The sequence below is a fragment of the Schistocerca nitens genome, chromosome 11 (assembly GCF_023898315.1).
Source record: "Schistocerca nitens isolate TAMUIC-IGC-003100 chromosome 11, iqSchNite1.1, whole genome shotgun sequence".
NCBI classification, from domain to species: domain Eukaryota; kingdom Metazoa; phylum Arthropoda; class Insecta; order Orthoptera; family Acrididae; genus Schistocerca; species Schistocerca nitens.
This window is the reverse complement of record NC_064624.1, coordinates 23085778-23109802: the sequence shown is the minus strand read 5'-3', so window position 1 is coordinate 23109802 and position 24025 is coordinate 23085778. Positions and strand designations below refer to the sequence as shown.

Sequence of the window (24025 nt, the reverse complement as noted above, 5' to 3'; positions counted from 1 at the left end):
AACCGATTTGTGGGCAACAGGGGTAGGTGCTTGCCAGTATGTGCAAATAACCCACAAATGAAAGTGGAGGAATACTGGCCACCTCACAATTTGAGTTACACTCTTAAATGTAAATAACCTCTATGGGCATGAAAAGCCACAAGTTCTGCCAACTGGAGGGCTTTGCCTGAATATGAAACCATCAAACTTGAGAAAAACCTGCAACATGTGGCAGTGGATTCTGACGGCGGATATTTCTTGGAAACAGACCTGTAATATTCTTGCCATTTACATACAGTGACTTGCTGCTGTGTCCAGAACGCATTGTCCCACACAGTGGTTCGGTTGCAATTCTGATTACATACATTCTGCTCTACTGAAATCTCCAGCAGTGCTTCAGTATGGCGAAGGAACTTATCAGAATTTCCTTCAAGCAGCTTCCCTGGATGAACTACTATACTGATGTAAATACCGGAAAGAGAGCTCTCAGGAAATGAACAATTCTGTTTCCAGCAAGACCACGTAAAATATTACACACCACCCTTAAATTAATTTAGTTTGCCATTAGAATTGGCTTCATCGTGTAACTGATTACATAGCAATTCCAAATTCTAACCTGCCCACAATTTTATTTGAAGGACATTGTTTTGGAGATGGACAATGTTCCAGCGCAGTTCATGAAGCCTGTCTATATGGGTATATATATTCTGGACCTCTACAAAATCCTCGTGTACTGATTCCACTATGGATTGGTGAAGCCAAACTTCGCTGATCCGAAACTACTTTATATGGCTACAGACAGTTTCAACTACTGGGCAAAAGTCTGTGGTCTGTATGAAGCAATTTTGTACAAACACATTCAGACATCTAGATATGCAGCTCATAAACCTTATGGAATAACACCTGAGGATAAGGAGGTTATCAGCCTGATAAAAACCAAGGTGAATAGGTTACAGATTGTGTAGTGTGTATGGTGCAGGTGTAAAATGTATACATACAGTATAGATGCTGGTGTCACTCACAGGTGGGCTATGTGTGTGCATCATGCAATCTCAAAGACTCTCATGATCAAAGATTATAAAAAGTGCCTGATAGAGTGCGTTGGTAGTGCTCCACGTATGACTCTCCAGGTGTTCTTTCAATCACGAGTTCATGAAGTACACATTGTACTGCATCAAAATCAAGATTCACAGCTTGGCTAGTGCTCAGAACAAAACTGTACATTTTTTTTCCTTTTATAAAAAGCAAATCAGATTCATTGAACACAGGGAAAAGGCCAATTATGCACCACTAATTGAATAAAAAAGTTCACCCCTTAAGAAGATTAACTAGATTTAAATTACAATAATATTCCCTTAGACAAATAAGAGTAGACCAATGTATAATTATGGGAAGACTAGGACCATAAAAGAATGAACACAGTAACAGATCAGATGCAAGAAAATCAAACAATACAGTAAGCTACTTCTTGGAACATGGAAAAAAATTTCAGTTATTAGATGAAATCGTAAACGCTCATGTCCTGTTTCCAAACACAACGAACAATAGCTTACCTTTTTCAATTACACTGAGGTGACAAAAGTCATGGGGTGCCTCCTAATATCGTGCTGGACCTCTTTTTGCCTGGCATAGTGTAGCATCTCGATGTAGTGTGGACTCATCAAATCGTTGGTAGTCCCCTGCAAAAAGCTTTCTCTATAAATTCGAAAGTGTGCCAGTGCAGTATTTTTCACACGCACTGACCTATTGATTATGTCGAATTATTGTCTGTTGAGATTCATGTCGGGCTGGTGAAACCATGTGGTCGCACTGTCCAGAATATTCTTCAAACCAGTCGCAAGCAATTGTGGACCTCTGACATGGGGCTTTATCCTCCATAAAAATTCCATCATTGTTTTCGAGCATTAGGTCCGTGAATGGCTGCAAATGGTCTGCAAGTAGCTGAATGTTGAGAGGATCCAGTCCATTCCATGTAAACACAGTCCACACCATTTTGGAGCCACCACGAGCTTGCGTGCCGAGTGAATTATTGACAACTTGTGTCCATGGCTTCGTGCGGTTTGTGGCACACTCGAACCCTATCGTCAGCTGCTACCAACTGAAATCGGGACTGATCTGACCAAGCCACGGTTTTGCAGTCGCCTAGGGTCCAACCAGTATGGTAACAAGCCCAGGAGAGGTGCTGCAGGCGACGTCGAACTGTTTGGAACGGCGCTCGCGTCGGTCGTCTGCTGCCACAGCCCATCAACGCCAAATTTCGAGTCCTACAGGACACATCCGTCGTACATCCCACATTGATTTCTGTGGTTACTTCATGCACTGTTGCATGTCTGTTAGCACTGACAACTCTATGTACACGCTGCTGCTTTCGGTTATGAAGAGAATGCAGTCGGCCACTGCATGGTGCTTGTTGAGAGGTAACGCCTAAATTTCCTATTCTCGGCACGCTCTTAACGCTGAGGGTCTCGGAATATTGAATTCTCTAACGATATCCGAAACTGAATGCCCGATGCTTCTAGCTCCAACTACCATTCCGCGCTCAGAGTTTGTTAACGCCCGTGGCGCGACCATAATCACGCCGAACATCTTTCCACATGAATCACCTGAGTACAAATGACAGCTCCGGGACTGGACTGCCATTTCATACCCAGTGTAAGCGATACTAGAGCCATCTGTATATGCGTCTATCACTATGCAATACTTTTGTCATCTCAGTGCATTACTACAGGGATTAGGATTTTTGCCATATCCTGTAGAGGATACAGCCTCCCTTCAACATTCCCAAAATCAGACCTGCTGGAATATCTGACAGCCCGCCAAACCATTACTCCCTGAGTTGTAGTCCTATAGAGAAATACTGCTATCTGAGAGTGGTCAGCACGTCGTCTACAGACAAGACAGCGCCGACCAGACTGCCACCATCAGAAGCGATTTAAATCGCCATACCAGTATAACGCCACTCAGTGTCCCAGTTCAGTCTGGCTCTGCACCACGCAAGTATATTGTCTGTGGTGTGGAATCAGTGGTGGGCGACACACTCCAGATGTCAGCCCAGCTTTATCTTACCTGTTCCAGACGGTCAGTGGTCTCCTACCCACACTCAATCTCGCCACCATACGTTCTTCAGTCATTCTGCTGCAGACGGGTGTTTGTGCGGTATGTCAGTGTAATGTTCCAAGGTCCCTCAAGCCGTTGATTCAGTCAGAAACACGACGATAAACTGCACATAAATGTCTAATGGGCATGCTCCTTTGCGATCTGCCCCTGAATATTTCCAGTAGCGATAGACACACACAGTAGCCATTATGCACTCGCGTCACTCTTCATCTGTAGGAACATTTTTTTTTTTTTTTTTTTTTTTTTTTTTTTTTTTTTTGCAGTTCAGAACTATGTTCACATAAGGTTGAAATTTCGGTCATCATGTCGCTCAGCCATACAAATAATGAGGTATGAATTTGGTAACGTTCGGCAAAGGTGTCCATCCTGTAAATGTAGCCATTGAACATTGATCTACCCTGAAGAGCCAAAGAAACTGGAACACCTGTGTAGTATCGTTTAAGGCCCCTGCGAACACACAGAACTGTCACAACACGATGTGGCATGGACTCAAATAATGTCTGAAGTAGTGCTGGAGGGAATTTTCACCACGAATCCTGCAGAGCTGTCCATAGATCGGTAAGAGTACGAAGGGATGGAGAACTCTTCTGAAGAGCATGCTGCAAGGAATCCCAGATATGCTCAGTAATGTTCATGTCTGGGGAGTTTGGGGGCCAGCGGAAATGTTTATACTCATAAGAGTGTTCCTGGAGCCACTGTGTAGCAATTCTGCACGTGTGGGATGTCGCATTGTCCTGCTGGAATTGGCCAAGTCCATCGGAATGCTTAATGGACATAAATGGATGCAACGATCACACAGGATTCTTATGTACATGTCACCTGTTACAATAGTATATATACATACCAAGGGTCCTACATAACTTCTGCTGCACACGCCCCACATCACTACAGAGCCCTCACCAGCTCTCGCAGTTCCCTGCTGACATGCAGGGTCCATGGATTCATGAGGTCTCTACACGTCCATCCGCTCAATGAAATTTGAAACGAGATTCGTCCGACCAGGCAAAACATTTTCAGTCATCAACCATCCAATATCGGTGTTGACAGCCCCAGGCGAGACGTAAAATTTTCTGTCATGCAGTCATCAAGAGTACACGACTGGGCCTTCAGCTGTAAAAGCGCATACCGACGATGTTTCGTTGAACGGTTCGCACGCTAACTCTTGTTGATGGCCCAGTATTGAAAGCCGAATATGCAGAAGGATTGCACTTCTGTCACCTTGGGCGACTGTCGTTGGTCCCGTTCTTGCAGGATCTTTTTCCGGCCTCAGCAAAGTCTGAGATTTGATGTTTACCTTGGACATGCTGTGTCCCATCGCTCGTGCGCCGACCATAACGCCACGTCCAAACTCACTTAAATCTTGATAACCTGCCATTGTAGCAGCGGTAACTGAACAAACAACTGCGTGACACCTTCTTGTCTTTTATAGGCGTTGCCGACTGCAGCGGCATATTCTGCCTCTTTACATATCTCTGTTTATTCAGCCCTTAAGTGTAATGTTGATTCTACTTTCATATGGTCTGTGAGCTGGTGTGCGCTGACGGTGAATGTTGTGCTTCTGCAGAAATCAGATCCATGGGATTGTTCACTAGCATGTGTTCTGTTTCCCTGTCCAGAATTCCGGGATGATGTGCCGATGGTCTTCCAGGAGGAGCTCTCCAACTGCTGGAGAGACAATGCACAGTTGCTTTCATCTGGAATAACGCACGTCTCGCGACTGCTCATTCCCCTCGCATTCCAATACATGGTAAGTGGATTTATTTGTCCTATTTTGAGGTGTGTTATATGTAAGAGTGCTGAGAAAATTACCAAGAAATTTGTCCATATTTTTTTCGTATTTTTCTCACTATGTCCTCATTAGATTTGGGAAACTTCGTGTTAGATCCTATGACTACAGATCCTTGACTACATATTTACTCAAGATAATTCTAGATTCCACTATTTTACTTTTTATTTTATTAGCTATTTTCTTCTAGTCTGTTATCTACATAAAAGAACAGACCAAATGTTGCACACGAATTGGCATGAAATTAGCACACAGTATTTTAATAGCATTTCAAATTTGTTAGTGACTAAGCATTATGTTGTTTAAGAGGGAAAAACTGTACATACAATATCTATGTCAAAAAAAATAACAAAAGTAAATCTACGTATTACAATTTGGCAATGTGGCACATGGATATCTGTTCATCTGGAATCCAGAAGGCACACACTACTGATATGTTACACAATTCTGGACTACACTACTAAACAACATTTCACTACACAACACAAACCTACGCTACACATAGGGGCAAAACACACACCATAAAGTAATTTCGCACATTAAAAATCCAGATAGTTAAAGGAATGCTGGCGCAATTTGCAAATTGTGGTGAACTTTATTTCGTGTTGTGTTGTTCATCGCGTTTATTATGTGAAGACATTTTGTCCATTTTATGTGGATGGTGTAGAAAAAAATTGTTTTAAGCATATTTCCAGATAGTCATTATTATAATCACTGTTATCAGAAGAATGATATATTTATTAATTTCAGTTAATGAAAGTCACGTATATGAAACGATAATCTGAGAAACAAAAAAAACATAAAATAACACTTTAATATATGGAACACAAATATGTAAAACATGTAACTTAAATAGTAATGAACATTTAGATGTTTTAATTAGGAATGTTGAAAATACTCTGACAGCACATTGTGTAAAACTTATTTTCCAAAAATGATTTTTCGGAAACCAGCCTTATTACACATGGATGGATGTGGGCTGAAGGCTTATTTAATTGATCCCGTAACAAGAGGTTCCATTTTTCAAAACTGAATAACAGTGCTTGATGTTTTTGAAAATTTCAAGTGACTACAAAATTTGGTGATGCAGTTTTGAAGAACGTTTATTACATTACAACTCTTACATGGAAAACAATTTTTATATACAATGGTTTAGAAGATATTCACTCTAAACTTAATATGCTAAATTACCTTTCAAGAAGTGTTTTACCCACTTCAAAAAATACGTGTCGCGTTATTTTGTCCCATCTACATATCCGCCAAGTTTCATTAACACTATGCCATCTGGCTACACCACAGTGGTGTCGTGAGCATAGTATCGTGCAGTGGATGGCGACAGCACGTTAGTATCTTTTGCATTCTGTTGGTGTTTTGTTTAAGGAACAATAAGTTTACACACGTCAACGTTTTGTTTTTATAAGTACTTGTGCCCTTTCATCATGGAGGACGAAAGAGACAATAGGATTATTTATGATGAATGCAAGGTCGTCTTGTCTGACGTTCCGGACGACTTGGCCGATTGGGAAGAAGACATTGGATATCAAAAAAATGAAAGTGAAGCAGAATCGTAGGAAGATAGTGAAATACGTCCAAGAAGAATTCGGCGAACGCTACGATTGCCAACTGATTCGGATGAATCAGGCTTTGATGTACCGATGACCAATAATAAATTTGAAGGATCCCCGGGTCCAAATATATTTCCCAAAGATACGCAGAGCGTCGAGGGTATCGTACAATTAAATATTGGGAACGATCTATTTGAATATATTAGCAACGAAACCAAAAAGTACTACAGTCAAAATTGCAATAGAAGGAAACTGAATTTAAAAAATGCCAAATTTGTCAACGTTGCGTGACCCGAACATAGAAAATGGTTTGGGCTTGGTATTCTTACGTGAATTGTAATAAAAGCAAGGATCAATGATTATTGGTCAACGAATCCGTTGATAGACACACCGATATTTCGCAAAACGATGTCCCGCAACCGATTCAGAGAAATATTATCATTTTAACATTTTTCCAACAGCAACAACAAACTGGATAGTGCGAACTGGCTTGTCAAAGTGCAATTCGTAATTGATTATTTTTCCCGAAAAGTTTAAAGAAACGTTTAATCTAAGTAAAAAAATCTCAATTGATGGAGGAATGATATCGTGGCGTGGACGGTTAAATTTTAAAGTTCACAATCTGTCAAAAATTGCGAAATACGGCATAGTCATTCGGATGCTGAGTAAGGGATACATTTCCTCATTCAAGATGAATTCAGGCGCTGGACAGCCTTTAGCAAAAACAGTGACGGAACTATTGACACCTTCTGATGGAAAGTGGCATCACCTCTGCATGGATAATTATTATAACAGTGTAGAACTTGCAGAGAAGTTACTTGAAGAGAAAATTAGAGTTTGTGGAACGATACGACAAAGTAGAGGATTTATGGAAAATTAAAACGTGCAAAAGTCAATGTGTTTGAAGCTTGTCGTCAATGGAGAGGTGACAAGCAGCCGGCGACAAGCCAAGTCATCCTCCGACTTAGCGCTGCCGGCGCCAAGCGAATAAATTTGTACGAGACGTGCGGACAGCAAAGTTTTAAGATTGCTTACTTGCACTTGGGAATGTTCCCTTGTGAGTCATGTAAGGGTGAATGAAGGTTGGGTTGTCTTTAAGGTGGTAGAATCTCCTCTGGCCATTACGCTCCTCTAACTTGTGACACTACTGAACATGAAAAGCAAAATAACACAGTATGATCCGTGTATTACTGCAACTTTTTGTGTTGTCTGTGAAAGTGTCTCAGTCCCTAAAGTGTTGTGAGTGGATTAGCTTGGGTCGTTTGCGAACAAAATTTGAGGGTCTTGGCGCTATGAATTGATAAGTTAATAAGCAGAGTAATCCTTTTTACCATAAATGCTATTGATTTATTTCTGGATACTATATCTGTTGCTAGAAATTGGTCCTTTTGTTTCAGGCATTCTGTAAAGAATTTAACACACACCCCATCACGCCTAATGGTCTTTCCTGTAGTGGGCATCTTGAGCTGATTTTCCATTCGACGCTTATCTGTCGTTTTAACTTGTTTGTGGCGATAGAAAACGTGCAACTTTGTGCGAAGCCATTTCTGAAGACGCACTTCAGTACTTGATCCTTTGTTCCAGCATCTTCCATGTAAATATCATTATGATCAAATGTATAGATGACCTTGCTACGTTCAGCAATTTCACGTGCGACCAAAACCTTGTAGCGTTGATAGAGAAATCCGTAGATACAATCTCGCTTTGAAATTCACATAACGGGTCCTACATATTTGTCCTTACACTTGGTTTAACAGCGTTCAGATTGTGCATTTTAACAAGGATTTCACTTTGTTTGAATTTGCAATGCATCGCTCACTGCTTTCTGTAGCAAGCCATAATCTTCCACATTCTCCTAGCAGGTGACAAATGTCTGGTGCAGATTGCTTGGGTAGATTTTCTTTGTTTTTCTAGTCTAGTCAGACATGTCTCCATAGATAGTTTAATACTGAAGTGAACCTGGGGTGGATGGCGCACTTCTGTGCACAGCTGGGTTGCGCCGGCTGATTCTTATGAGTGGTGAGTTACTGGCGGGTCAAGTAAACGAATATGAAGGGTAACACGTTTCATTATTTTTATGTTGGAAAAATTAGGAACTAGCTGCACAAAAGAAATTTTGTATCTTTACAGGTTTCAGGCAACTAATGCTCTTCTTCATAGGACTATTTCATAATTACCAAGTGTTAAAAATAAGAGGGGTATACAAAATAGTATTGTAGTCATGGACAAATAAGATATAAGGACATCAAACAACTCGTTCAGACTTCATGCAAGAGTTCTTACCGTTTGGTGCCCTTATACAATGTTTATACATTACTGTGGTACTATGTTGCATAACCCTGTTTATTTTTGAAGCTCGCTAATTATGAGATAATTGTAATCTTCTGGAGAAAGGGACTAGATGCCTGAAGCCTGTATAGAATTAAATTTTTTAACAAATATACCTACAGTTGCTGAATACAGATAAAGTATTAAATTTTATCAAAACACATGAACCACAATTGCAGTGTCACTGCCCAACAGTCATCATGAAGTTAGTCTTTCCACCTCTGCATCACTCCTTGTATCACTCAAATATTTTAAGAGTCTACGAAGAGTCACTAGTCCAGATCAGTAATTTTTACAGCGTCTTAAGTACTAGGCACCATAGTTCTAGCTCTACTTGTATGTATTTGTACATAACATTTCCTCAGTTCACACTTCCAACCTCCATGGTCTGTGCATGGTCAGTGAACTAGACTCCTGGAATCTGAGCTAATGGGTGCTCACTTGGGTGGACGACTCTCTGCACCAGGTAGATGAAGGATGCACAGAACAGGGTCAGAGCTGGTATGGTGCCTCATATGGTGACATTCAAAGTCACTACCACATCACGTTGCTTTCTTGTTACTGCCAAACGTGTTGAAACATATGTTCCTTCTTGATTAGTTATGAGTTGGTTACTTCTCATCCTTTTCTCTTTCTTCGTGATTGATTCTTGTGGTAATGCATGTATTGCAATGGTCATGGGTGTCTGGAATGAACTATCGTTGTTCTCACTGGTAAATGAACTTTGATGTTGATTGGCGATGTCTCTGCTACTTGACAAATTTCTTTGTACCTCACTACGAACTTCCTTGCTTTACTGTTCAGTGTATGAGGGCTGGACAGCATTACCTGCCGCCATACCCTGTACTGCAGTGTAGCCCCTGTGTATCTCGTTACCGTTTCTTGCCGTTCCAGAGCTTTGGTGTTAGCTTTCTGCACATGCCTCTGTATCTCTTCAGAGCCTTTGAAAAATTGCGGACTGCCCCTCTTCTATTGAAGCTTATCAGTCTAACCATATAAACTGGCTATGGCATCTTTCTTCCATTGTCTACCTCATAATGGGATAACCCAGTACCACTTGAACCTTTGAACAGCGAGCTCACACAAAGAATAACAAACATGTATCCCTGTCATTGTGGTGATAGTGAGCACAGCAGCACCAATAGTATGACGAACTCGCTCCATTCTACCATTTGCTACTGGATGCAGTGGACCACAATTTCTTAACACATAGCAAACGATACACTTGTCAGCTGAGTCCGACAGGAAGGTTTCCTTTGATTGTTGATAATGTCTCGGATACTCCAAACTTGGGGAACTGGCTGTTAACCACAGCTTGGGCGCTATAGTTTCTCTCTGATTGAAGATGTTAATCATTTTCACATACCATGATAGGTGTCAGTAATCATTAAAACGAAATGGTTTCCAACTGTAATCTCATTAAATGGGCCTAGAAGATCCATCTTAATCATTTAAAATGGTTTTGTTGCTTCTGGTAACCTTACTAATGGCATCTGATTATGGCCCATGTGTGCTCACTGTGTGCATCTGTGCAATCCTTCCTACTCTTCCAGTGGTGCATGACAAGCTTTCATACATGCGGAACAGAAGCTGAGTCACTCACTGCTTGCAGTCGAAATCAGCAGTTTGAGTCACTTACCACTCGGCAAGGCAGTACCAAGAAGGGTATAGGGGGTACTTTTTGCCTGTCTTTTCCATCTTTTGTAAACTCTATATGCAGTTAACATTTTAAAATTGTGAGTAAACATATTTATTTTTTTAAGGAGCTCTTATGGCAGATTGTGTAATCTTTTTAAAACAAATGTCATATTCACATTTTCAGGCTCAGGGCCCTTCTTACACATCTGCGCAGGGTGGTCAGAAACAATCTGAAAAGGCAGTACAGGTGTTGCAGGGAAGATTGTGCTAAGAAATAATTGTTAAGGAAAAGTTTGGTATTTTGCACCATTTCTGAGTTAATTAGCGTCTAAGTTAGCCATTTGGGCTGTTGTGTGTGCCAATTCAAGTGGCCCACCAGATACAGGGTCGCAAAATGTGTTGTTTGATTGGTTTTCTAAAAACAAACAGGAGAGCAATACAAAAACTGGTACATGATGCAGTAGTAAGGATTGAACCTGAGCCAAAGGCAGGGGAGTTTCGTGTGATATCATGCGTGCTGTGAGAGCAACTGACAGTAATTATGCGTCCTGGGCCACTTGTGTTTGCGTGCACCGTGGTCTGACTGGATTGCTTCAATGCTAATTAACTTGGCAATAGCACAATGTATCGATTTTTTAAAGTTATTTGTCAGTGCTACCTATTCTGCAACACCGTTACAAGCTCGTCAGAGTGTTTGTGACCACCCTGTATATCGTCTGAAAGTTTGTTGCGAACAAATGTCAGTGACAGTTAACGAAATTTGTATTATTTTAAAATTCTTTTGTGGTGGTCTGCACGTACTCCTCTCATCTGCTAACACATACGGAAAATGCATTGGTATTGCTAAGATTGCGCTAAAAGATGCACATCAGTATACCCTTGTACCTATGTAAAAAGTATGTTGTTAATAAAAGTTAAGAGCAATTAAAGATTTTTTAATTTTTTTGGTGTTAGGCATAAAGTATCCCCCTTTGGTAGTTGACATTATGGAAAATGCATTCATATCGCTAGGGTTAACGGCCACCTCGTAAACCTCCCTGAGGGGTCTTTCAACCCTAATAAACATTTTATAGTTGCATGGTCAGTCACTACTTCGAATTTTTTCCTGTAGAAACAGCACTGAAAATACGTCATTCTTTAAATTAAACTAAACATTTTCTTTTCCATTACTAAATAGCTTTCTTCCATTTTATTCGGTTGTTCTGAAGTGTGGTCCATTAGATCCACAGTTCACTACTTGATGCAAAATACTGCCCAAAACCTGATTAGGAGAGTCACACAACAGTACAAATTCCTTTAAATAGCCTGGAAAAGTCAGTGAGTAGTGTTTCGACAGCTGCAATCCCCTACACAAACTTTGTGCAATATTTTGGAAACCCCCAAACGATTGTAACTCCTTACTATTATTAAGAACGAGAAACCCTTTCACTGCTGCAATCAATCTCAGGTACGTCTCTATCTCTCCTTTGTTATATGTCCCATGTTCCCCACTGCTTGCAAGGCAAAATGGCATTTTTCTGTGCTTAAAGTAAGATGCTCTGCATGAAATCTTTCGAAAACTTCTCTAAACTTTTGTACCCGCTCTCTCTTACCTCTCAATAATAACATTATGTCATCAGGGTATACTAAACACTGTTAAGGTTTTATCTCTCTTAGTAACACATCCAATAACGGCTGGAATGTTGCTAGTGCATTCATTAATCCGAATGGCACCCTTCAGTGTTGAAAATGACCCCAAGGAACCGAGAACATAGTGTTCAGTTGGTTCAACAGAACCACCGCTAATTGATGGTACCCCCTCCTTAAATCCGTGATAGAGAAGTACCATCACGTCCTAAGTTACCAGTGTCTCTGTGATCTTAAGTTCAAATATGCTCCTGTTACCATTTTACTGTGGAGATCTTGATAATCACACCAGAACCTATATTTTAGAAATCGGTTGTTGTTAGTGTAGGCGCAAGAGGAACATCTGTACCTCAGAGCGTAGTACTCCACTCCGTTGGCTGTTTGTTTGTCAATGAAATCCCCCATAATTTGTCATAAATGCCAAGGTACATGAAATGCTTTGTGATATATAAGTGCATCATTTCCTGTTAGGATTCAGTGTTGAATTATGGCCGTTTCTGGCGGTGGGCGGAAAGAATTTTCGAACTCCACCAGCAAGTTTTTTATTTTCACTGATTTCAGTTTTTACAGATGCTCTACCTTCGTAGAAAATACAGTTATAACAGTGGTCGCCATCTGGTCATGGTTTCTACGTGCCATGTCACAGTCATCATCCTTTTGGCTGTCCAAATTCACTACCGACAGTCACTTTGCTATCTCCTCTTCATTGTCACCAAAATTATCTTTATTCGTGGGTACCATCTCTGACTTCTACGCTTAAAATACTTGCCTTACCAAACAGCGTGATACACCCAGTAAAGCGCACACTTCTAGTGACTCTCCCACACAGACCGTATCGACATGTAACTGAGGCTCTACACTATCGCAAAGTGACTTCCCAGTGCCCTGTGGCGGAATAACTTGCTAATGAAGACTTAGTGATTTTGCACGCAGTTCCATCGGTTTGTCTCTTAGGTCAAACGAACATCACTGGCAACATTTGCCCCTAGCTGGAATGTCATCCTTCTAGGTTCCAATATATGTCGTCCAAGGTCAATTTTAGCCAGCTCTTTTATCAGAAAGTCTAGCTCCAGTATCATACAGTAGCCTTCCATTGATTGTTGCTCCCAACCCCAGGCAGCCTAAAGTATAGTGGGTTCTGTCAGCTTCAGCCTACAAAGTTGTGCCTGGTCACTGACACACTCTTGCACTTCAGAGTTCCTACTACAACACATTCCGCCTCTGCATAAGCATTTAAAGTATCAGCTACATCTACACTCCGCAAGCCACCTTGCGGTGTGTGGCGGAGGGTATTTTCTGAACCAGTGTTACTTCCCCTTTCACGTCCCATCACAGATAGATTGCTGGTGAGCTTCCATGTTGGCTCGAATCTCTCTAATTTTATCTTGGTGGTCCTTTCATGAAATATACGGGATGTCCCAAAATAATGAATACACTCTTTGAAACTGAACATCTCTTTAATGAAAGAGGTTAGAAATACAATTTTAGTGGTGTTAGGTGCCTCGTGGTCCGAATTAAGGTGGTAAATGTTCAAACTGGTGCCCGTCCATCGCAATACACCGTCGGCAACGACTTACGACTGAGCGACATGCCAACTTTATTGTTTCCAATGGAATAGCATCACAGGCTTGCTCAACTTGCTCTCTAAGATCATCCAGCGTGTGTTGTCCTTCAAAAAAGTGTGTGTGGTCTCGCAGCATAAACTGTGTAGTTTTGAGTTAACCCCACCGAAAGAAGTCTCGAGCTGTTAACTCTGGAGATCGAGTGGGATACTCCACACTGCCCCTTCGACCTAGCCATCTGGCAGGGAATGTACGATTGAGAAATGCCCTCACATCCAGCTGAAAGTGAGGTGGCGCCCCATCCTGTTGAAAGTAATAATCTTCATTTCCAAACTCCACTCTAAGACCAGAAGTTATCATTTCCAACATTTCCAAGTATGAGTCGCCCGTGACCGTGTTGTCAAAGAAGTACTGCCCGATTAACGCTCTAGAAGACAGACCACACCAGACTGTTACTCCTGGTAGATTAACATGCCTTTGGTCAGCTACGTATGGATTCTCCCTAGCCCAGTACACGCATTTATGGCGGTTAATTGTTCCATCAAGTTTAAACGTCACTTCATCCGACCAAAGAATTCGATCTTGCAAACGTTGCTCGTCTTCACATCTCTTAATGAACCACTCACAAAATTCGCTTCACCTACCGGGATCATCATCGTTAAGAGTGTGGAGAATTCTTGGAATGTAAGGCTTAAAGTTCTGAGACCGCAAAATTCTATGAGCACGCCTTCTGCAGATCCCAGTCTCTTGAATGCATTGCCTCACAGATTTCTTTGGGGGTCGTAGGTATGTCTAGATCACTGCATCAACACGCTCATCGTCTGTTGAACTTCTCTTTCATCCGCTATATCCCCTCTTCATATCGTGCACCATTCCTTCTACTCTGATTCTTGTAACTGTTATTCATGTCGGTGGTGGTGTTCCAAATTTAACTCTCCAACATCGGCGTACCGCATTCACATTCTCTGCTTTCCAGTAACACTTTATCACCCATTTCCGTTGTTCAAACGATAACGCCATGTTTGCTGACAATCCTGAAACAAAAGAAAGCATTGTTATGTTTTTCACCACCTTCTAAATTATTACCCATAAAAATTGTATTTCTGTCTCCTTTAATTAGAGAGATAGTCTCTTTCAAGCACCACATTTGTTGACTCTTCTAAGAACGTGCACTCTCAGAACTTTAACAACAAACCACAGACCGAAGCAGAACACCTGTCCTGCAGCGTCTGTCACCGAAGCTGGTTTACAGTCCCTGTGACACCTTCGCGCTTTTTGAATGAACCAGTAACGAAATGCGCTGCTCTTCTTTCGATCTTGTCTGCAGCTCGTGGTCTAATGGTTAGCGTTGCTGCCCCTGTATCACAGGATCCGGCGTCCAAATACTGGTCAGGTTGGGGATTTTTCTCTACGTGGGGACTGGGTGTTTGTGATGTCCTCATCATTTCATCATCATTCAGGAAAATGGTGAGGTGCCCCACAAACCAAAATCATCCATCATCTCCTTTACTTCTTCTCTATTTTATCTAATAGTCATGTCAGGTACAAAACCCATACTGAAGAGTAACATTCAAGTTATTAGTCGAATGAGTGATTTTTAAGCTACTTCTTTTGTTCGTCGACTACATTTCCTGAGGAAATGCAGTCCGGCAATTGCCTTACTCGCGATTAATCTTATGTGTTTGTTACGTCCAAATCGCTCCGTATGTGTACTCCTAGACATTTTATGGAAGTAAGTGGTTCTAGTGATTGTTCTAGAATTTTGTAATCATAAAATAAAGGTAATGGTGGAAGCTGAAGAAGAGAATTAAAATTTGTGCCACAGACGTGACTACTTGCTCACTAGGCAGAAATGCTGACCATTTGACCAACGTAGCACTCTAGTCAACATTGCTACACGAATTACTGAAGTCGATTGCCCTCCCCAACACGTATTTCAGTTCATATTTTCAGCTTATTTTTCCCCTAAATTGTCATTACTGTTAGGGCTCTCCAGTATTGTAATAGGACCCCAGCGTTGGATATAGTGGGAGAGGCCTGTACCACAAGTGATCTTATAGATCTTATAAATAAATTATCCCTCAGACATTTGAGTCTCATCTTTATTTACGATAATGATGAAAGCTGAAAAATTGAATTAAAATCTTTGCCATCGCTGGGACTTGAATCCAGGTGTTCTTGCTTACTAGGCAGAAATGCTGACCATTACACCATGGGTTCGAGTCCCAGCTGTGGTACAAATTTTAATTAACTTTTTCATCTTCCATCGTTATCGTAGATAAAGATGAGACTTAAATGTCCTGAGGAAGATTTAATTATACAATAAAGAGTTTTTCTGCCTGTCTATTGTAAGTTGCATTTGTTTACGTTGAGGATCCACTTCCATCAAGCTTCAATGGTCTGCTGATCTTTGTGCATTTCGCTACAGGTTTCTAGTGGCACGACGTCTCTGTACACAACAGGAATCATCCATGAAAATCCTCATGGAACTTCCAACGTTACATACTGCGTAATTAGTAGAGGGTGTCTCTCCTATGATTCGTCAGGCGCTCTTTCTGTGGTGTTTTAGAAGATACTTGTAATTCCATGTTTACATTGTGCAGCAGGAAACAGCCAAACAGAATGTTCATCATGTCTTTCATAGGACGCCCAGTTCGACGGAAAGCGTCGGTGCAACAGGTTGCATGTTTATTCCCAAATAAATTGTCAGTTATAATCACAGTTGCAGTTCATCACCCATAAAGGATATACTGAAGTTAATACTACCTTGTCACATAAAATGATCTATCATCAACTAGAGGTAAAAATACTTCCAACTGATGAAATTCATCCAATCCATAAAATTTAATAAGAAGTGTCTCTCACAAAAACTATTCCAGACTGCATTAATCTCAAGATCAGTAACAACAAGTCAGCAAAGAAGGCTAACGGATTTTGTTAAATGCTAACTAAAAAGCTTTATGAGTTGCATTATCAACTATCTAATGTCACTGATACAAGTCCCCTTACACAATGTATTGACAATATTGAAGCCTAGGTTAATAAATTACGAATACAGGTAGTATCTAAGCAAAACAAAAAAGTTTCGGATCCGATCTCAGACAAATCGAAAGACATACCTAAAGAGCTTGTATGTACACCACATAAATTCTAATGTAGATTAGTGAACAACACTGATATAACTTTCAATGCTAAAGAGCTGAGCTTACTAAGTAAGAAACTAAAACACAGCATACCTCCCATGCTAAATAAGAATAATATCAAGAATCTCATTATTACATCTAGATACTCCGCAAGCCACCGCACGGTGAGTGGCAGAGGGAACCCTGTACCACTACCAATCATTCCATCCCCTCTTCCAATCGAAAGTAGAATGAGGGAAAAACCACTATCTAGGCGCTTCTGTGTGAGCCCTAATTTCCCGTGTCTTGCCTTCGCGGTCCTTACGCTCAGTATATGTTGGCGGCAGTAGAATGATTCGTCAGTCAAATGCAGGTTCTTTGAATTTTCTGAACAATGTTCATCGAAAAGAACGTCGCCTTCCCTCCATGGATTCCTATTTGAGTTCCTGAAGCATGCCCATAAGACTTACGTGTTGTTCGAACCTGCCGGTAACAAGTCTACCAGTCTGCCTGTGATTTGCTTCAATGTCTTCCTTCAGTCTGACCTCTTACTGATCCCAAACACTCGATCAGTACTCAAGAATAAGTCGCACCACATTTATCACATGCTTGTTCAATTTCGTATGGCATTGCAACATTACGCCCAGACATTTAAACGACTTAACTGTGTCAAACAGAACACTACTAATACTGTATACGATAATTACAGGATTTTTTCTTCCAACTCATCCGCATTAACTTATATTTTTCCACATTTAGAGCTAGCTGCCATTCACGACACCAATTAGACATTTTCTCAAAGTCGTCTTGTATCTTCCTATAGTAACTCAATATCGACACCGTACTGTACACCACAGCATCATCAGCAAACAACCGCAGATTTCTGCCCACACTGTGCGCAAAATCATTTGTGTATACAGGGAACAACAGCCGTCCTATCACACTTCCCTGGTGTACTGTCTCTGATGAACAGTCGCTGTCATGGACAACATACTGGGTACTATAACTTACGAAGTCTTCCGGCCACTCACATATCTGTGAACTTACTCCACCTGATCGTACATTCATCAACAGCCTGCAATGGGTCCCCGTGCCTGATGCTTTCCTGAAATCTGGAAATATGGAATCTGCCTGTTGACCTTCACCCATTGTTCACAGTATATCATGTGAGAAATGGGCCAGCTGAGTTTCGCATTAGTGCTGCTTTGTAAAATCATGCTGATTCATGGACATAAGCTTCATAGTCTCAACAAAGTTTACTACATTCGAATAAATATGTTCAAGGATTCTGCAGAAAGCCGAAGTTAGGGATTTTGGTCTGTAATTTTGTCAGTCCGATCTTTTACCCTTTTTATATACGAGGGTCGTTCAATAAGTAATGCTCCACATTCTTTTCTCAGAACATATTGATTGTTAAGGGTCAGAATTTGGTGACAATATACATGTCTTGTACATGTCCTATTTTTCTCTGTAGTCTCCATCAGGTTCTAAGGCCATACGCCAACGTTGTGGAAGAGCATGTATTCCCTGCTGGTAAAAGCTCTTGTCCTGTAGACATAGCCATGTTTCCACTGCGTGACTGACACTTTCATCTTCAAAGCCTGTTCCCCACAGAGAATCTTTAAGCGGCCGAAAGAGATGCAAGTCCGAGGCTGCCAAGTCTACACTGCAGGGTGTATGAGGCAATGATGTCCAGCACAATTTGGCGATGTGTTCTCGGGTTCTCAGACTTGTGTGTGGGCGTGCATTATCGTGTTGGAGCAAGATTTCTATTGGATTCTTTTCCGATTGAACACATCGAAAACGGTTTCTGAGTTTATTCAGAGTCTTCACATATGCAGGTGAATTGATGGTTGACGCTCTTCCATCACATACACGAGAATAACGCCGTCACCATCCCAGAAGACTACACCATGACTTTTCCAGGAGAGGGGGCTGCCTTGAATTTCTTCTTTTATGATGAATGAGGATGATGCTACTCCATGGACTGCCATTTTGTTTCTAGAGAAAAGTGATGTGCCCAGCTTTCGTTCGCCATAACGATCTGTGACAGAATGGCCTCTCTGTCGGTCGCAAAAAGCTCCAAGAATTCAGATGAAATGGCGTTTCTTTGAATCTTGTGCTCAGTTCTGAGCATTCGTGGAACCAATCGTGGGCATCTCTTTGAATATCCGAGAGTCTCGATCATTGCAGACACACTCCGTCTACTGACTGCCAACTGTAGAAACAATTTTCGAGTTGTGATGCGCCGGTCGGCACGAATAACGGCATCCGCTCGATTCAGTACGTCTGCAGCAGCGGCTGTGACAGGGCGTCCCGTGCGTGGCTGACCAGCGAGCTCTGTTTCTGCATTTCCTGAGGCTGTAGCTTTCTCTACCCATCCCCCGACTGTACTCCTATCAACTGCAGCATCGCCATACACTGCACACAAACGTTTATGGATGTTCACTATCGTGTATTTTTTTACTGAATTCAATTGAATAATGCTTCATACAACGATAACTGGGCCGTTATTCCTATTGTATGAAATTGTTTTGGAAGTACATTTTTCTGTTTGTTAAGAGCCATGGCTAATTTTTCTATGGGCACCATAAATAACATATGTATCCCAACGTGAAGGCATCCGTCTTACTCACGATGGATTAAAAATCTTTCTTTAACATTACAGGATAATCCATTTAAATAATGCTTAATTATTTTTTCTGTGAGGCTGGATGCTCCAGGATAGCTTCCTATGTGCAATGGCAGCGTTAGCATTTATATATATTACTGTTAAAAAAAACTGTACCTCTGACCTAGTATGAACTGGGAAATATTACAAGACACCGTTTTCAGTTTATTCAGATTATTCTTTTTAATACTTTTAGTATTAAATGACTGTTAAAGAACCTTATATAATTTTTGTCATCAATGGCGTCGCTGAATAGTGAGCCTACACAAAATGGCCAAGGCAACATTTCATTATTACGTACTGAATCATATGCAGGATAGGCACTCACTACTGAGAAAAACGCATATTACAGGTATTAATTTCATATATATTCAACAAAATTCTATTACTACTACAGACAATTGTACCAGTTACAGACCGTGAACAATTAGCGTCTGTCAGCTAGAACATCAGAATCGATAAGATAATGAAACAAAAAAAAATAAATAAATAAATACGCTCATTCTTCTTGGACAAAGATAATAATAGTAGAAGTTCTAAGAGCGCAGATAGCGCTTCTCCATTGTTGAGTATCGACGACTGATTCATTCTCTTTCTTACCGGAGGCTGTGCTATATCACTAAGGTTTCTTTTTCTGCATACAAGAATTCAATAAGACTGCTTGTAACGTGAGTCGTACATAGACGCCATATTGACACTGTACTACGGATCTGCCATCTGCCACTTCACCGGTGCACAGGACAAACATCAAACGTGAAGCGCCAGCAAGGACGTTTGTCTGTGTATATTAATGGCTTTTCAAAAATATATGGGGCATTTTTTCTACTCGTTTGGAACTTTTTGCACCAAAATAGCCTGTGCCAGAACCAAACTGAAACACAACATACAGAATGCCATAGCACATAAAGCAAATGAAGTTCCAAAGAAAATAAATTTCTAGATGAGCCCACAGTGAACTTATAAACAACAACAAGAAACTTACTAGTCGTGTGGCCCCAGTAATAGAGATAAAGCACCACAGCAGTTATCATATATCACAGAGCCCACAATGACACGAACAAGTAATATCAATTAACTAAAAACAGATGGCACCCAAAAGTACCAAGATAAGCTGAAAAACTACTTCAAAACTACAGTTTTCATCTGACCATTAATGACGCTCAGCATTGTGTTGGAATAAATCCACTGGTCCCCAGGCTAATGCCCCAGGAATAAATCCACTGGTCCCCAGGCTAATGCCCCACCCTAAGATTCACAAAATTCGTTGTCCTGTACGTCAAATTATAAAAGCAATAAACAGTCCACGTAACAAAATTTGCAGAAAATGTCATGATATACTTAAGGACAATTACACTTTTGAAATACATTTTCAGTTAGCAACAATTTTGAGTTAATCATAAATATTAAGGATATAATAGTATCGGAAACAGCATTTGGTTGCTGTGATATAATAAACTTCTACACAAATATAAAAGAATTTAATCAAACACAAAAAGCTAAGCAACACATAAATTTATGCACTCATGGCTGCTTGATTTAATTCTCTCACAAAACCATTTTCCATTCACTGGAAAGTTTTACACATAAAACAATGGGCAGGCAATGGGTAGGAGCCTTGCAGGTTTGCTTGCTGACATTTATACCTAACCTAGAACAAGGATTCTTCTTAACTCATCCATAGTTTACTGACAAAGTTATATATTATAAAAGATATACGGGTGACACAACAGTACATTTCAATACTCCAAAAGAAGAGTCTAGGAGATCAAATGAATAAAATGCACTCAAATATCAGATTCCCACGTAAGACAATTGAAGATATTAATTTCCTTGATGTGACTATGTCAACTCACAGTAACAAGCATACTTTTAGAATATGCCGAAAACCTACTGCCAGTGATACTGCCATTAACAATACCTCATGTCACCAAAACTAATATGAAACCACTTTCTTCAGGTCATTTGTAAACCATATGCTCCACAACCCCACCAGTGAAGAATATGAGTACAACAAATAATGGTTGTAGCATTTCCTTCATAAGCATACTCGCTGAAAAAACCCAAGGTAAAATTAAGGAACCATCATCACCACTACAAGCTAAGATAGGTATGCAAACATTTGTCTGTCTACCATTCCTTGGAAAAGTGCCATGCAAAGTTGCAAATCTTTATCAGATCATGTAATGTAAAATACACATTTACATTGACAATAAAGTGCAAAATAAAATTCTTCACAATAATATCTTCAGTGGAGACTATCATTAAAATTCCGACGTACACAAAGTCACATGCTCCTGTTCTTGCGTCAATATAATAGAACAGGGAGAAATTTTGTTGCCCGCTAAAAGGAGCATATAGACGCTCTTTGACTCAAAAAATCGAGTAAATCCATCTTTGCATTATAGATTGCTCATCGTGAATATTCTGTTGGTGATATCAGTAATAATCTTTCTGGGCTGCATGTTGCTGAGAAAGGGTTACATATGGATTTCGTTGAACAAAGAGAGGTTTATATTCATAAACTAAAATATCCTCAAAAGATCCTTAATGAACAAAGTTAATGTGTGCAGAACCTTTTATTCCACAATTTCCAAGCTATCCTGGCTCCAAAATGCCAAAAACGACAATAATAAAACAGATTAATTCTCATGTATAAATTTTATTCTCCTAGTCATACAACACTTATGGCGTTCTGTAATTCATGAAACAATTTTATTTACATAGTAAATATTTCATTGTATTAGTTTATCTTTGCTTTAAGTTTTAGCATATACAGGTTTGTTTGTTTCTTTTTTTTTTTTTTTCAAACATTCGATACGTGAGCCACCCGGTAGACATCAGTGCAGTAATCGAATTCTTGCCATACCCAGCCCAGCATGGCGTCATCGACTGTGGCAGTCGCTTCCCGTATTCTCTCGCAGAGCTCTGCTACATCACGTGGTAGAGGTGGTACACACACCAGATCTTTAATGTGTCCCCACAGAAAAAAGTCAAACGGAGTGAGATCTGGTGATTGGGGACGGCATTTCATGAAACAGCTGTCCTCTTCTGTAGCACGGCCGATCCATTGGTGTTGCAGCTCTGTGTTCAGGTACCCACGAACTTGACGATGAAAATGGGGTGGAGCCCCATCCTGCTGAAAGATGAACGGAGAGTCCGATTGCTGCAACGTGTCCAAGTAGGAATATACAGTGACAGTGCTCTCAGCGAAGAAGAAAGGCTCGTACAGTTTTCGACGTGACGAGGGACAAAAAAAAAGAAAAAAAATTACCTTTGGGCATTAACGCTCAAATTCAATGCATTTGTGAATGCTTTGTACCCCAGATTCGACAATTATTGCCTGTTAACTTTCCCATTAGTGTGAAAAGTTGTTTTGTCTTCATTCAGTTGTTGAAACTGTGAACAAAACTCAAAACGCTTGTCTTTGTTGTCGTCATTGAGGTTCTGCACTTGCTCCAATTTGAATGGTTTCACAGACAGCTTCGGTCGCAGGGCTTTCCACACTGTGATTTGAGCCATTTCGTGTTCATGGGACATACGATCAATTTCTTTGGACTCCTTATGAATGTCTCTCGTACGCACTCTACATTCACTTCACTGACACAGGGACGTCCGCTTCTCTTTGCCGGGCACAAGCAACCCGTCGTAACGAATTTGTTGTGCCAGTGGTAACTGGCCTTCCTTGTTGGTGGCTTCTTACCGTACTTGGTCCTAAACATCCGTTGAACAGCTGCAGCACACTTGTTTTTGTCGAACTCCAACACACAGAAAGCTCGCTCGGCACCTGAACTCGCTATGTTTGTCACTAGCGCTGCCTATCGGCGTATTACTAAACTTCGCTGTGGCGGTTTACATGAAAGAAAACTTTCAGGGTTTCTCTTCAAAATGCAATATGTATGATATCTGTACAATGTTTGGTTCTTGTGCAGTAATAATTGAAAGTGTTTCAGACTTTATGTACACCCTGTATTAGATGTATAAGATCCCTCCTACAGCTATCAAAATTCACTTACATATAATTTCTGTACTTGTCATATTTATACTTTAATACAATGCACCTCAGGCCGAAGTCCGTGGTATAGGAAAGTGTGACATCTGTTGTATACATATTCTTTGTAATCACATCCGGTGTAAACCCAAGTGAAAGTGTAAAACCAAATGAAGATAAATACCGTCTATATTCGTTTATATAACGTGATAATGCTCATCATGAGAACAGATTTGCAATCAATACCACAATGCAGTCCACTGTATGTACCTGAAACAGAACAACATTTCCGTCTCATAAACTTTCCGTCACCGATAGCTACATTTCCGTCCTTTTCGCCAGCACCATCACCACAGCGTTTAGTTACAATTGGTCCTCAGTATAATGGTCCTGTAACGCCTCCATTTGACGATGGCGCTGCAATGGCTTGAAAACATGTTAATGGACAATAATTCTTATGAGAACAATTAAAAAGCGCCAGGTGCATATTTATTTCCAAATACAAAAAGGTGACAGAAGTCACGGGATAGCGACACGCACACATACATATGGCGGCAGCATTGCGTACACAAGACATAAAAGGGCGGGGCACTGGCGCAGCGGTGATTCATGAGAGTAGGAGTACGACCTTTTTGTGGCTGCA

The 24025-nt window shown here is 40.7% G+C and overlaps 1 protein-coding gene across 1 annotated transcript in view; it reads left to right on the top strand.

Moving 5' to 3' along the window:
* Positions 1–24025, top strand: part of LOC126213154 (uncharacterized) — a 123061-nt gene that overhangs the window by 40619 nt on the left and 58417 nt on the right. The window contains exon 5 of the mRNA XM_049940777.1: positions 4713–4843. Within this exon, the coding sequence (XP_049796734.1) occupies positions 4713–4843 (131 nt within the window). The remainder of the gene's footprint in view (positions 1–4712; positions 4844–24025) is intronic.